This window comes from Periplaneta americana, chromosome 10 (assembly GCF_040183065.1).
Source record: "Periplaneta americana isolate PAMFEO1 chromosome 10, P.americana_PAMFEO1_priV1, whole genome shotgun sequence".
Lineage (NCBI taxonomy): Eukaryota > Metazoa > Arthropoda > Insecta > Blattodea > Blattidae > Periplaneta > Periplaneta americana.
The window spans coordinates 161341533-161356471 of NC_091126.1; the positions used below are offsets into that span (position 1 = coordinate 161341533).

At 34.7% G+C, this 14939-nt stretch overlaps 1 protein-coding gene across 4 annotated transcripts in view; it reads left to right on the forward strand.

Moving 5' to 3' along the window:
* LOC138708117 (mucin-4-like) overlaps nt 1-14939 on the forward strand; it is a 203161-nt gene that overhangs the window by 159530 nt on the left and 28692 nt on the right. For all 4 annotated transcript variants that reach the window (XM_069838321.1, XM_069838322.1, XM_069838323.1 and 1 more), the window contains one exon: nt 8248-8524. In XM_069838321.1, the coding sequence (XP_069694422.1) occupies nt 8248-8524 (277 nt within the window). The remainder of the gene's footprint in view (nt 1-8247; nt 8525-14939) is intronic.

Genomic DNA, 14939 nt, shown 5'->3' on the forward strand with positions numbered 1-14939 from the left:
GAAATGGAACTATAAAAATTGTAGATTTATCCTTCGAAGAGGTGGAAAAATTCAAATATCTTGGAGCAATAGTAACACACATAAATGACACTCGGGAGGAAATTAAACACAAAATAAATATGGGAAATGCCTGTTATTATTCGGTTGAGAAGCTTTTGTCATCTAATCTTCTGTCAAAAATCTGGAAGTTAGAATTTATAAAACAGTTATATTACCGGTTGTTCTGTATGGTTGTGAAACTTGGACTCTCACTTTGAGAGAGGAACAGAGATTAAGGGCGTTTGAGAATAAGGTTCTTAGGAAAATCTTGGGGCTAAGAGGGAAGAAGTTACAGGAGAATGGAGAAAGTTACACAACACAGAGCTGCACCATTGTATACTTCACCTGACATAATTAGGACCATAAAATCCAGACGTTTGAGATGGGCAGGACATGTAGCACGTATGGGCGAATCCAGAAATGCATACAGAGTGTTAGTTGGGAGGCCAGAAAGGAAAAGACCTTTGGCGAGGCCGAGACGTAGATGGGAAGATAATATTAAAATGGATTTGAGGGAGGTAGGATATGATGGTAGAGACTGGATTAATCTTGCTCAGGATAGGGACCAATGGCGGGCTTATGCGAGGGCGGCAATGAACCTCCGGGTTCCTTAAATGCCAGTAAGTAAGTAAGTAAGTAAGTAAGTAAGTAAGTACTTCACTCCCACCCCGTCTACTAGATAACTTCCAACCATTCTCCAAACAGAACGAGGCCGCGTTTGCAGTAACTTACTGAGTTAGTGAGTATAGTATGTTCCAGAAATATGTTCGCGTTTTCCAGTGACGAAAGAGCTTTCAATATTGAAACATATTTTCGCACAAATACTGTCCTCCGTTTGCCTACGTCGCATCCCGTTTTCCCCCACCAGCTTCTGTTCGCCCCTCTGTAATGTCTAGTAGCTGGGCTGTCCTAGCTCGTGTCTGAAAACATTAATTTCTGTTAGGAATTGGACGTCTACGTAATATTATATCAACTGTTTAAAATAACTTAAATAAAAGGGCCTCGTTAAATAAATGTCACGTGATTTCCCCCCCTCTACGACCCTGCGACAAAACCACTTGAACGGAGAGTAGATAGCATTTCTGAATGATTTTATCTTTTCGGATCGGGCAGAAGTGAAGATTCAATTTACAGTACGTAAGGTACTCTTTTATAGAGTAGGTATAGAATTATTTCAACATGAGTTACTCGTACGAAGGACGAAACTGGTAATTGGAATTAGGTATAATATTCTATAGTGCGGTAATATGCACAAAAGAACTGAAGCCTGTATCCAAATGAACGGCCACCATTTTCAAAAATGTGTTTAAATATCAATATTATGATTATTTTTCAATTTAACTTCATTCTCTATATTGTACGCTAATGTGCTGTAACAGTACAATATACACTTTATAATTAATACGTCCGAATGGATAGCTCAGTTCGTGAGTAAAAAACACTTATTTTTAATACTGCACTGTATTTTGATTAAACCAAAACGTAATCAAAATTATCAAACTAAAAATTGCTATATTTCCTAGTTTACATAAATGGATGAACTACTTTTCTTCCCTCCTATACCTAGTAAAGGGATTTGTATTTTACGCCAGTATCATCGAACTCCAATATTGGAAGGGGGACCAAGCGATGTTTACTGTTCTAGACCTTTTATCCAAAGATTTAGCCAGGTTAATATTAAAAATGTTAGTAAAAATAAAATGATGTCCCTGTATTTATTTACACTGCAAGTGGGCAAGCACCCGATGGCAGTGGTATACACAATATAAACAATACATAATAAAATTACAATACACAATACAATTATACAATACACAATACAATTATATACACAATACAATTTAACGCAATAATTAAAATTAATAATAAAACATAAAATAACCTAATTTTAAAATACAACCTACATAAGTTTCAATAGTCTTTCATTTTACTCTCATCTCACTCACTGTAGTGGCACTATGACGCATTTCACTGACACTTTAGCACACATTTCACTGACACTCTATAACACATTTCACTGACACTATAGAACACATTTCATTGACGCTATAAATTATCACTGATCGGAACTATTCACTGCACTGTAAAACCATAACTTCACTGACTCACCTCGCTTCACTGATACAACAGTTCAAATCAGACAAATAATTACACCCTTATGCATACTTACAAACAGAACTACATTTAAGCTAAACATTTCTAGTCTAAGGCCCTCTTACACGTTATTTTTAAATAATTTACAATTCAAACCAAGGGAGTAACTCGTCAGGCTAAATAAATACATATCACCTTAAAAAAATTAAATGTTAAATGTCACCTTAATTTTAATTTTCACTTTATACACAACTTTTTAAGTCATTCTTGAATGTCCTTAAGGAAGGACAGCCCTCAAAGACCGCTGCAAGTAGATCATTCCAATCATTTATAGTTCTATTTAAAAATGAGAATTTACCTACATACGTTTTCTGTTTCCTACATTTGATTTTAAAATCATGATCGTTCCTACCATAGTACGTTGGCTTTTCTAACCGAGCCGGTATGTCTACCCATGCTTTCTGACCTACATGTGCTCTATACAATAATGTTATTCTGGAACAATGCTTGTAACTTTCTTATTTCTAATTTTATTAACTATTTACACAAACGTTGTAGGGTATCAAAGAAGGAAAATTTTGAACATGTTTTATAATAATATGTTTTTCATTTATAAACAGTGTGCCAAGGAGTCTTTTTTTAAATGGCGCCATGTACTTATTTTCCCATTTTTGGATTCTTCAAGTCTCAGTATACACAATTTTTTTTTTGTCTTTTATAAACCACTATTTTGTAAAAATTACCTCTTTATAGCAATGCATGTGCACTGAAAAAAAGGAAAATTCTAATTCCTCAGTACGTCAATTTGAGAAGACTTTGGACTAAACACTTGAAGGGTTCAGAACCATAGTGGGCCAAACGTCATTTACTAAAACCGTAGAAAACAAGGGTTAAAATGGAGGTATTACCATAATTGAATGGAAACACATATCAAGTAATATAAAGCATACACATTAAAACTAAATGATATGTCAATCTTCATTAAACTATGGTATTCACTTAACTTTAACTCTTGCTTTCTCCGTTTTTAATAAATGGCGCTTGGCCCACTATGGCTCTGAACCCTTCAATTGCAGATAAAAGCCAATAGAAACAAGTGAACAATGAATGTTATATCCCTATCTTACACTTCTAGTACAGAAATCTTATTCTTTCATTTACATATTTCAAAATTTCGAACCATGCCCGCATTTTCACAAAAAAAAAGGTTGTCACGACATGCCCCACATACATTTTCGAATCAGGTTTTCAGATAGCTGGTACTTTCGCACGTGGTTTACTAGACAAAATTCCTTTTTCAGCATTGGTGATCATAGTACATATAAAAATAAAGTGGTTCGAATGCATTATTTCCATAATCAGTAAGTAGAGTATGCATTAATTATGCTATTGATACAGGACTGAGAGGCATCGAGAAATATATTGTTAATGATACGTATAGTTACAGTCTCATAGTTGACAGGAACGGAGTTCAGTGTTGTAAATCTACGTTAGCTACACAAAAGAAGGTATCTTATAATGTGTAAGTATTTTGCAAGGTTTAGAGCAGCGGTCCTCAGCGCAGAGCACCCTAGGGCTAGCGTTGCTTACCCGCGGAAAACACAGTGCACCATGGTGCACTCGTAGCTGCTAGCGGGTATGCTCTCTACCTCTTCCTGCTGCACACGGACAGCACCGCTTACCCTTTGCACATTTCAGCGAGTACTGACGACCACTGGTTTAGAGTTTTCCCGCAAAGAGTAAATATTATGTTATTTCATACTCAGTTTTTCCCCGTTGCAATGTGCAGACTTCTCCGTGCATGACACCACTGGACGTACAGAATCTTCGCCTCCCACAGTGCTCATGTCGCATGGCCGAAGTTCAAGGGCGTATGTCGCGCGTTGCGTGAGCATAATGAAACTCCTTCATATTACATAGCCCAGTCCTGAAATCTCCGTAATTCTGCATATTATTAATTTTGATACAATGAAACCTGAAATAATTTAAACTATATAATATAATATAACATCATATGATATGATATGATATATGATATGATACGATACGATACGATAAGATACGATACGATATATGATATAATATGATATGATATGATATTATATATGATAAATGATATGATATGATATGATATGATATGATATGATATGATATGATATGATATGATATGATATGATATGATATGATATGATATGATATGATATGATATATGATATGATATATGATGAGTTCACTGCAAGAATGAAGGATGTCATTTGGAATGCATTTTGCAGGAGAAGCAATTGAAAGTTTGAAATGCTTAGCGTTCAAAGCTTAACTGTGATTTTCCGATCATTACAGGATAATGAGTATCAGTGTTAATGCCATATAACTCTCTATGTACATTCTATATGTCTTAAGCTATGCACTGACAGTCTTGGTTCAATTCCGACAAGAAAGTGACATCCATCATTCTTGCAGTGGACTCTTCATATGGTATGATATGACATTGTATGATATATGATATGATATGATATGATATGATATGATATGATATGATATGATATGATATGATATGATATGATATGATATGATATGATATGATATATGATATATGATATATGATATATGATATATGATATATGATATATGATATATGATATATGATATATGATATATGATATATGATATGATATGATATGATATGATATGATATGATATGATATGATATGATATGATATATGATATGATATATGATGAGTTCACTGCAAGAATGATGGATGTCATTTGGAATGCATTTTGCAGGAGAAGCAATTGAAAGTTTGAAATGCTTAGCGCTCAAAGCTTAACTGTGATTTTCCGATCATTACAGGATAATGAGTATCAGTGTTAATGCCATATAACTCTCTATGTACATTCTATATGTCTTAAGCTATGCATTGGCAGTCTTGGTTCATTTTCGACAAGAAAGTGACATCCATCATTCTTGCAGTGGACTCTTCATATGGTATGATATGATATTGTATGATATATATGATATGATATGATATGATATGATATGATATGATATGATATGATATGATATGATATGATATGATGTGATACGATACGATATATGATATAATATGATATGATATATGATATGATATATGATGAGTTCACTGCAAGAATGGTGGATGTCATTTGGAATGCATTTTGCAGGAGAAGCAATTGAAAGTTTGAAATGCTTAGCGCTCAAAGCTTAACTGTGATTTTCCGATCATTACAGGATAATGAGTATCAGTGTTAATGTCATATAACTCTCTATGTACATTCTATATGTCTTAAGCTATGCATTGACAGTCTAGGTTCATTTTCGACAAGAGAGTGACATCCATCATTCTTGCAGTGGACTCTTCATATGGTATGATATGATATTGTATGATATATATGATGTGATATATGATATGATATATGATATGATATGATATGATATGATATGATAGGATATGATATGATATATGATATGATATGATTAGATATATGATATGATTAGATATATGATATGATATGATATATGATATGATATATGATATGATGTATGATATGATATGATATATGATATGATATATGATGTATGATATATGATATGATATATATGATACGATACGATACGATACGATAAGATACGATAGGATATATGATATGATATGATATAATATATGATATGATATGATATGATATGATGTATGGTATGATATATGATATGGTATGATATGATATATGATATGATATGATATATGATATGATATGATATGATATGATATGATATGATATGATATGATATGATATGATATGATATGATATGATATGATATGATATGATATGATATGATATGATATATGATGAGTTCACTGCAAGAATGATGAATGTCATTTGGAATGCATTTTGCAGGAGAAGCAATTGAAAGTTTGAAATGCTTAGCGCTCAAAGCTTAACTGTGATTTTTCGATCATTACAGGACAATGAGTATCAGTGTTAATGCCATATAACTCTCTATGTACATTTTATATGTCTTAAGCTATGCAATGACAGTCTTGGTTCATTTTCGACAAGAAAGTGACATAGTGTACATCATTCTTGGAGTGAACTCTTCATATGGTATGATATGATATGATATGATATATGATATGATATGATATGATATGATATGATATGATATATGATATGATATGATATGATATGAGGCGGCCGGGTAGCTCAGTTGGTAGAGCAGCTGGCTACGGACTGGAAGGTCCGGGGTTCGACAGGATTTTTTCTCGTTGCCAAACTTTCAGAACGGCCTCAAGGTTCACTCAGCCTTCTATAAAATTGAGTACCGGGTCTTTCCCGGGGGTAAAGGGCGGTCAGAGCGTGGTGCCGACCACACCACCTCATTCTAGTGCCGAGGTCATGGAAAGCATGGGGCTCTACCTCCATGCCCCCCAAGTGCCTTCATGGCATGTCACGGGGATACCTTTACCTTTTACGATATGATATGATATGATATGATATGATATGATATGATATGATATGATATGATATGATATGATATGATATGATATGATATGATATATGATATGTTATATGATATGATATATGACATGATATATGATATGACATGATATGATATGATATGATATGATATATGATATATGACATGATATATGATAGGATAGGTTAGGATAGGTAGGATAGGATAGGATAGGATATGATATGATATGATATGATATGATATGATATGATATGATATGATATGATATGATATGATATGATATGATATATGATATGATATGATATGATATATGATATATATGTTTATTTAAGTCACCGGCGTAGCTCAATCGGTTAAGGTTTAGATATTTCGCTGTCATTTTATGTCGTATGTATTTATTATTTTCAACAATTTTATGTTAAAATATGTAGAAAATGCGCGTGTTAATATATTGAATACTTGGAATTTTCATAAAAATGTTCCAACCCAAAACGCTACAAAATGCTAAATTTTAACACTAAAATGACTATAATACGCTAAATTTGATTCTTAAAATGCGAAATTTTAAGTTGTTAATAGTACATTATGCAACGAGCCTATAATGGTAGTAATTAAGACGCAAGTATGTTTGTTTATGAGACGAGTGCAAGCGAGTTTCATAATTTTCATACGAGCGTCTTAATTACCATTATAGGCAAGTTTCATACGACTTTTTATGCTCGACCATATTTCTAACTTGAAAGTATTGAAAATTAGATCTTTTTATGGTTATGTGCGAACTGACCTGAATTGTGAGATGTGCGCAGACGCGAAAGTATTGATTTTTTCCGAGGCCGAATGTCATTGACCTTGGCACAGAATAAGAATGAACATTAGTCTGATATAACCTGTAAAATGATTTAGAATTGAAAAACGAGATGACAAATTGAATTTATTTGAATATTATTTACAATTAACGCTAATTATTATAGTAACAGAACATAACCTTCTGCGACAGTATTGGATTTCCAGCCTCCGTGAGTTTTCGCTAATTGTCTGTCGATTGCATATCCGAGAATAATCGATATAACGGTACAAAGCTGACTTGTCATTGGCTGAAGACCTGTACTTTAATGAGTAGGTGTACTTTAATGACATGCATTAAAGGACTGCTACCAGGTGTATAATTACTACATTTCAGCATGGTCGAGCATAAAAACATATAAATATAGGCTTTCGTATTCAAATTATTATATTAATAATATGAAACTTGATAAGTACACTAATTTTTTTTTAGTTGGTTATTTAACGACGCTGTATCAACTACTGGGTTATTTAGCGTCGATGAGATTGGTGATAGCGAGATGATATTTGGCGAGTTGAGGCCGAGGATTCGCCATAGATTACCTTGCATTCACATTACGGTTGGGGAAAACCTCGGAAAAAACCCAACCAGGTAATCAGCCCAAGCGGGGATCGAACCCGCGCCCGAACGCAACTTCAGACCGGCAGGCAAGTGCCTTAACCGACTGAGCCACGCCGGTGGCTAAGTACACTAAAGATAGATGTTTAAAATTTGAATTTAAAGAAAATGCTGCACAATTAATAAAGACATAAGTATGGACAGTCGTCTGGTGTTGCAGTCACAGGAGGTGATCGATGCTTTGGAGACGCAGCTGGGCTCCAGACTCGACTCCGCTGTTCGAGGTGTGCGCGTCGAGGGCTCCAACTGCTACGTCTGCCTCTCCAAGGACGAAGACGCCGACGCCCTGCTGGAGACGGGTCTCACCCTCCGTGGTGAGCGCATCCCCATGCAGGACGCTCACAGCGACGCCGTGGTCGTCTCTCTCTCCGGGGTGCCCCACGACGTGCCTGACAGCAGCGTGGCTGCCGCAATCGCCGAGTACGGCACCATCGTCGGTGAGTCGGAGCCATTTTTCGGCTTTATACATTTTGAGCTCATCCAGTTTTACATTACAGCAACGCTGGGTTGCAAGAAAACAGACATACAGAGTGCCACAAAAATAAACCGACAATTTTTTCTAGAAAGTTCTTTAACCCTTTGATGCACGCATTTGGGAGGGAAATAAAAAATTATGTTTGCAATGAAATTAATCTTTTATTTGTCTAAGAGAAGTACCTCAAATTTTAAAAATTTGAAAAACTTCAATTTTTGACACAGAAAAAGGGTGGTTTCATGGTAAAACCACTATGCAATACTGCAGAACACAATGCCTTCAGACTTATTGTGAATGATACAAAAGGAAACAGTTTCTGGTCTCATTAGGGCAAAGTGCCACTTCACATGTGTTGCAGGCCCATTTACTCCCGTGTGGTTGAACTTCAGTGCTACAATAAGCACAGAGTCTTGAATATCGACACACAGGCGTATGTGCCACCTTGTCGAATCTTTTCTCATATGGGACAGTTGGCTTGAAGTGGTACACAGATTTTAGTACTGTCTTTCTCCCTGTAGGTTTTGGAATATTAGCTGCGATCAAACCATCAACAACTGCCAACCTGAAATTCTTCAGAGTCAGTTCTCCACCTTGACCTCTCATGAATATACCAAGAAGGCATTAGTCACAGTGACATCAACAAAATACCAAAAAATACGGTGCCACTATTTTCTGCATTTTCTATCAATTTCGTACAAGGACTTCAACATATCAGCTTTGTCAACATAAACCAATGTTTGCTGTAGTCCTTTATGAGTTGTAGACTAGCAATTTCAGTGGTTGTTCCAGTCTTCTCTTTCCTTAAAACAGTGGCGACAATAGATGGATCGTGGTAATTAGAAAGGAAAAGAATGGATCTTCTATCCTTCCACTTGAGTCAGGACACTCCAGCATATGACGTACGGCTATCACTCTCATCATGTTTCATGTCACGATCTCTTTTTCGTTGTGTGGTAAACCAATACGCCCATGTCAAACTGTCCACATGCATAGATATTTTGCTGCCTTAGAGATCATCAGATTCAAACTTGTGAAAAACTTGACAAAAACACTTTGTGATTGTCACCAACCATCTCTTCCTTGTAGCCATGATGAATAAGCTGACACGAAAATGGAACGTTTTGTTGGATATGGTAAGCATACCTACCCTGTTTCATGGTGGTTACGTTTTGAAACCAGCACATTATTTCTATATTGATGCCACATGTGTCGAAGAAATTACAATCTTGTTACTGAAATATGTTCTAAAAGAACGAAAGACAAAAAATACTAAATAGAAATTTACGTTACTGTGATATTTTAGCATACAACTGAAATAAAAACACATAGCGAGTCTTCCACACCACAACTACAGGGACATAATTTTATTTTTACTTCAATTCTTATTGTACCTGAGTTTTTTAATGTACTTCACTCCCACCCCTTCTACTAAGGAAGTTCCAACTCCACACAGAACCAAGACCGCAGATAGTAAGCAGTACTGAGTTACTGAGTATAGTACGTTCCAGAAATATGTTCGCGTTTTCCAGTGACGAAAGAGTTTTCAATATTGAATCATATTTTCGCACAGGTACAGTCCGTTTGCCTACGTCGCATCCCGATTTCCCCCACCTGCTTCTGCTCGCCCCTCTGTAATAGCTGGGCTGTCTTAGCTCTTTTATGAAAACATTAATTTCTCTTAGGAATTGGAAGTTTACGTAATATTATACAGTTGTTTAATTTAACTTAAATAAAAGGGCCTCGTTAAGTAATTAACTGTCACGTGATTTCCTCCCTTTCTACAATCCTGCGGCATAACCACTTGGACGGACAGTAGATAGCATGTCTGAGTAATTTTATATTTTCGGGTCGGGCAGAAGTGAAGATTGAATTTACAGTACGTAGAGTAGGTACAGAATTATTTCAACATGAGTTACTAGTACGAAGGACGAAACTGGCAATCGGAATTAGATGCAATAGTCTATAGTGCGATAATATGCACAAAAGAACTGAAGCCTGTATCGAAATGAACGGCCACCATTTTCAAAATTGTGTTTAAATATTCATATTATGATTATTTTTCAATTTAACTTCTTTCTTTATATTGTACGCTAATGTGCTGTAGACAGTATAATATACACTGCATAATGAATACGTTCGCATGGATAACTCACTTCGTGAGTAAAAACACTTATTCTTAATACAGTACTGTACTTTGATTAAAGAAAAACCTAGCGAAAATTATCAAACTCAAAATCGCGATATTTCCTAGTTTACGTAAATGGATGAACTACTTTTCTTCCTTCCTATACCTAGTAGAGTGATTTGTGTTTTACGCCAGTATCATCGAACTCCAGTCTTGGAGGGGGGAGCAAGCGGTGTTTCCGGTTCTCTAAAGGTATAGACAGGTTAATATTAAAAATGTAAGTAAAAATAAAATGATGTCCCTGTATATACAACAACATCGGCCATCTTAATGAACAGGCTCAGCAACACAAATATAGGGAAAATAAAATTCTTCTGCAGTTACTAGGGATCAGTGAACGCAGCGCAGTAGTTTTGAAATAAAAACCACTCTGTAAGTAAGCAGGAAACTCAAATTTAAAAGGTGGTTACGTACTGTAACCACTGCGCTTCAAAGGGTTAATTAAAAAAAATACTCACAAGCAAATTATTTAAATCACCTAACTCTAATAGTTCTTAAGATAGCTTTGCGGTTAGGCGGTGTGTTGGTGTAGCCTACATCAGCGATGGGGAACTGAGCATCATGGGTAAAATGTCGGATCTCTCCATTAAACGCGCGTTATGTTCGATTATAACACCGGTAAATTGTACACTGTATGCCGGGCACAGTATAACATAAAAAAATGTGTGGATAAAATTCAAGTTTCTCAAGAATAAGTACAAATTTTCCACGAGCTGATTTTTCACTAATCATAGGATGAATTCACCATTGTATTTGTCTACGACACCTACGTCGAACTAGCAACAAACATAAGGTGGTTTGGTAATTCACGATCCATCACAGAAGAACATCACAAAAGAACTGGACTACAATTGTCGCTAGTGTAAAACGTCTAATGGCCAAATTTAGCTACTTTTAACTGACTAACTGAGCAGTATTTGTGGTATAGTTTGGCCACGCATTTTGCGACAGTTACAGCAGCTTCATTTGTCGCTCAAACTCGGCTACAATTATTCATCGTCTGGCCATAGCCTTAAAGAATAAAATTCAGATTTGTAATTTAGAAATCTTTTTAGAAAACCATTAAAGTTGGTGATATTCTTTAAACTCTACATTAATATTTATAGGATTGTTAAGTGTTTAGTACTTATTATTTACTGCTACATAAAATACAAAATAAATACATATTATTTACGTAGCGCACACACGTCATGTATCATGTTTAGTCAATATTTCATTATATGCAAGCTTGTTATTGTGCATGAAAATGATTTTTATATTTAAGTATTATAGGTTGGGGTGGAACTTATAAATCCAACCTTTATCCGTTAATTTTACACAGAAAAAAAGTATTAAAAATTTGTTTAAAAAGGCAGAAAGATTACTCAATTGAATTGTGGTTTAAACATTTCAAAGTTTTCGACATTAAACACATTTATTATTTTATTTTATTAAAATATTTTCACAAAAATCTTAATAACTTTGAAAGGTATATAGGCCTACATAAATATAGAACTAAAAATACGAATTCTCTGCGTTTGTCTGAAATGTAAAACCAATGCAGCTTTTCATCATAGCATGAGTCAAGGACCCAGATTATTAAACAAATTTTATTCTAATATAATTTTAACCATGAATCCTCTCCAAATTAATAAAAAATAATAATAAAAAATGTATTAGATTTGTACTTTGGTTTTAAACTTATTAAACATATTTTAATCTGTATTCACTCCCAATTTAAATTTTATTTTTGTCTGTATTGGAATACCCTCCTAAGCACGAATCTTACTCATTTAGGAGTGGGCTAGTTTTTCTTACATTGTATTAACTTGTATTCATTTCAAACTTACTAGCAATAAAATAAATAAATAAAAAATAAATAAATAAAGTATGAATATTAATATTACTACTTGTGTCATTGTTTCCTTTTTGTATTTCACTTCTGGTAGTGTGGATGAAAAGGCCTCATAGTCTTAACTCTACCAGAAAGAAAGAAAGAAAGAAAGAAAGAAAGAAAGAAAGAAAGAAAGAAAGAAAGAAAGAAAGAAAGAGTGGAATAAATAAAATAAATAAATAAATAAATAAACCACGATCGTGATTTCACTTTTTGCTGCATATACCTCTAGTAACAACCCTTATTTGTGGTTAGTTGTCGCTGTTCATCCCACTGAGTTAGTGTCTGTTGTCTGAGAGGACTGAAATCGATTGGAAATGCAACTGAACTTAAACAAGTGTAAGTAACTAGAGAAATTGCTAAGAATAATGCACGCAATAATTTATTTATTCTGCAAAGGATACATAAATTCTGGTGCTCGTTTTTACACTCACAGTGTGAGAAAAGGTATAAGGTTTCCGTCCACAGAATATTATTTTGTAAAAGTTTTTATATGACATAAAAATGCCCCGTGGTCAATCACTATAAAGTGTATGTCCGCAAACTACAGTGATTGGTCGTTCATAAATTATTTGTTAGAATAATGACCAATGTGCTTCAATTCTATATATGTTATCGGTTAAATGATGGGGATTTTTACAGGACTGATACTATATTATAATGCCTAAGCCAGGTAAAGTGCATTATACAGGGGAAGCTTTACGAAACGCTACAGAACCTGTCCGCAGTGGATTTGATTTAAATGAAGCTGCCAAGAAGTTTGGTGTCCTAAAAGCAACCTTAGCGTCCAGAAACAAATATCCCGTTGAAGGAAAAGTGTTCTTTGGTCCTCGTCCAGTGCTGGGTGAAGCCATTTGTAACAACATCAGAGAAATGACACACACTTCCTTCTGATAAGGCACAAAAGAGAAAAATGGAAGAAGAGGCAAGAGAAGAAAGGAAGCGAATAAGAAATGAATGAAAAGGCAGCGAGAAGAGTTCTTTTCTTATTTTTTAACTTGGTTATTTAACGACACTGTATCAACTACGAGGTTATTTAGCGTCGATGGGATTGATGATAGCGAGATGGTATTTGGCGAGATGAGGCCGAGGATTCGTCATAGATTACCTGAAATTTGCCTTACGGTTGGGCAAAACCTCGGAAAAACCCAACCTGGTAATCAGCCTAAGCGGAAATTGAACCCGCGCCCGAACGAAACTTCGGATCGGCAGGCAAACACCTTATCCGACAGAGCTACGACGGTGGCGAATAGTTCTTAATGAAAAAGATCAGAAGAAGAGAAACGAAACAGACAAGAAAAAAGTGAAAATTGTGAAAATGTGTTGTTCAATCACTAATAAATGAGTATTCAATAACTGTGCAGTAGACGGTCAATCACTAATAAGCGTGTGGTCAATAACTGTGCAGTAGACGGTCAATCAATAATAAGCGTGTGGTCAATAACTGTGCAGTAGACGGTCAATAACTGTAAAAGTGGACTTGTGTTTATTTAATTTATCTTTGCATTAAAATTTTATTTTTTCTTTTGTTTATTGATTTTGATTTGTTTCTGAATCTTCACTTGACCCAATGCCTTTAAAATTCTCTCAATAAGTTACCACTGTTTTCCGTTATTTCATTGTTTTATTATTCATTAGCTTAAGTGGTCAATCACTATACAGTTTACCCTATTAAAATTAAGAAAAAGACGAAAGGAAAAGTGGGCTAAAGAATTTGCTTCACTTTATCTTACATGTATTAAACTTAAAATAATCTAGGTCAGGATCTATTACCAAAAATATGTGTTAAATAACAATAAATAGGCCTATGCCTACATTAGTTCATTCTAGCATCGAAGCTTTGACATGAAATTAATATATCAGAATTTCCCGATTTCAGTCCCGTTTCTCACATATTCGAAAAGTTCACATGTTTCACGCATTGTACTGATATGTAAATTCCCGTCACCTATTATTTCAACGAGCAGCTTCCTTCTGAATATTACAAATGAATCGGTTATTGTTGAAAGGAACCAAGTCCTCTTTTTAAAGTTTTGAGATTATTGAAAAAAACTGTTTTGTGAATAATCTATTGAAGATTAAACCAAAATATATTCTACACAATATATCTGTACAATATATTTTGGTTTAATCTTCGATAGATTATTCACAAAACAGTTTCTTTTTCGATTATCTCAAAACTTAAAAAAGTGGACTTGGTGCCTTTCAACAATAACCTATTCAAATGCATTTTTTTCCAATTGGTCGGTGTACAAAATATGTTTATGCGGCACACGCTTATTTTACAATTTACATCATTATCCATTTTTATATCAATAA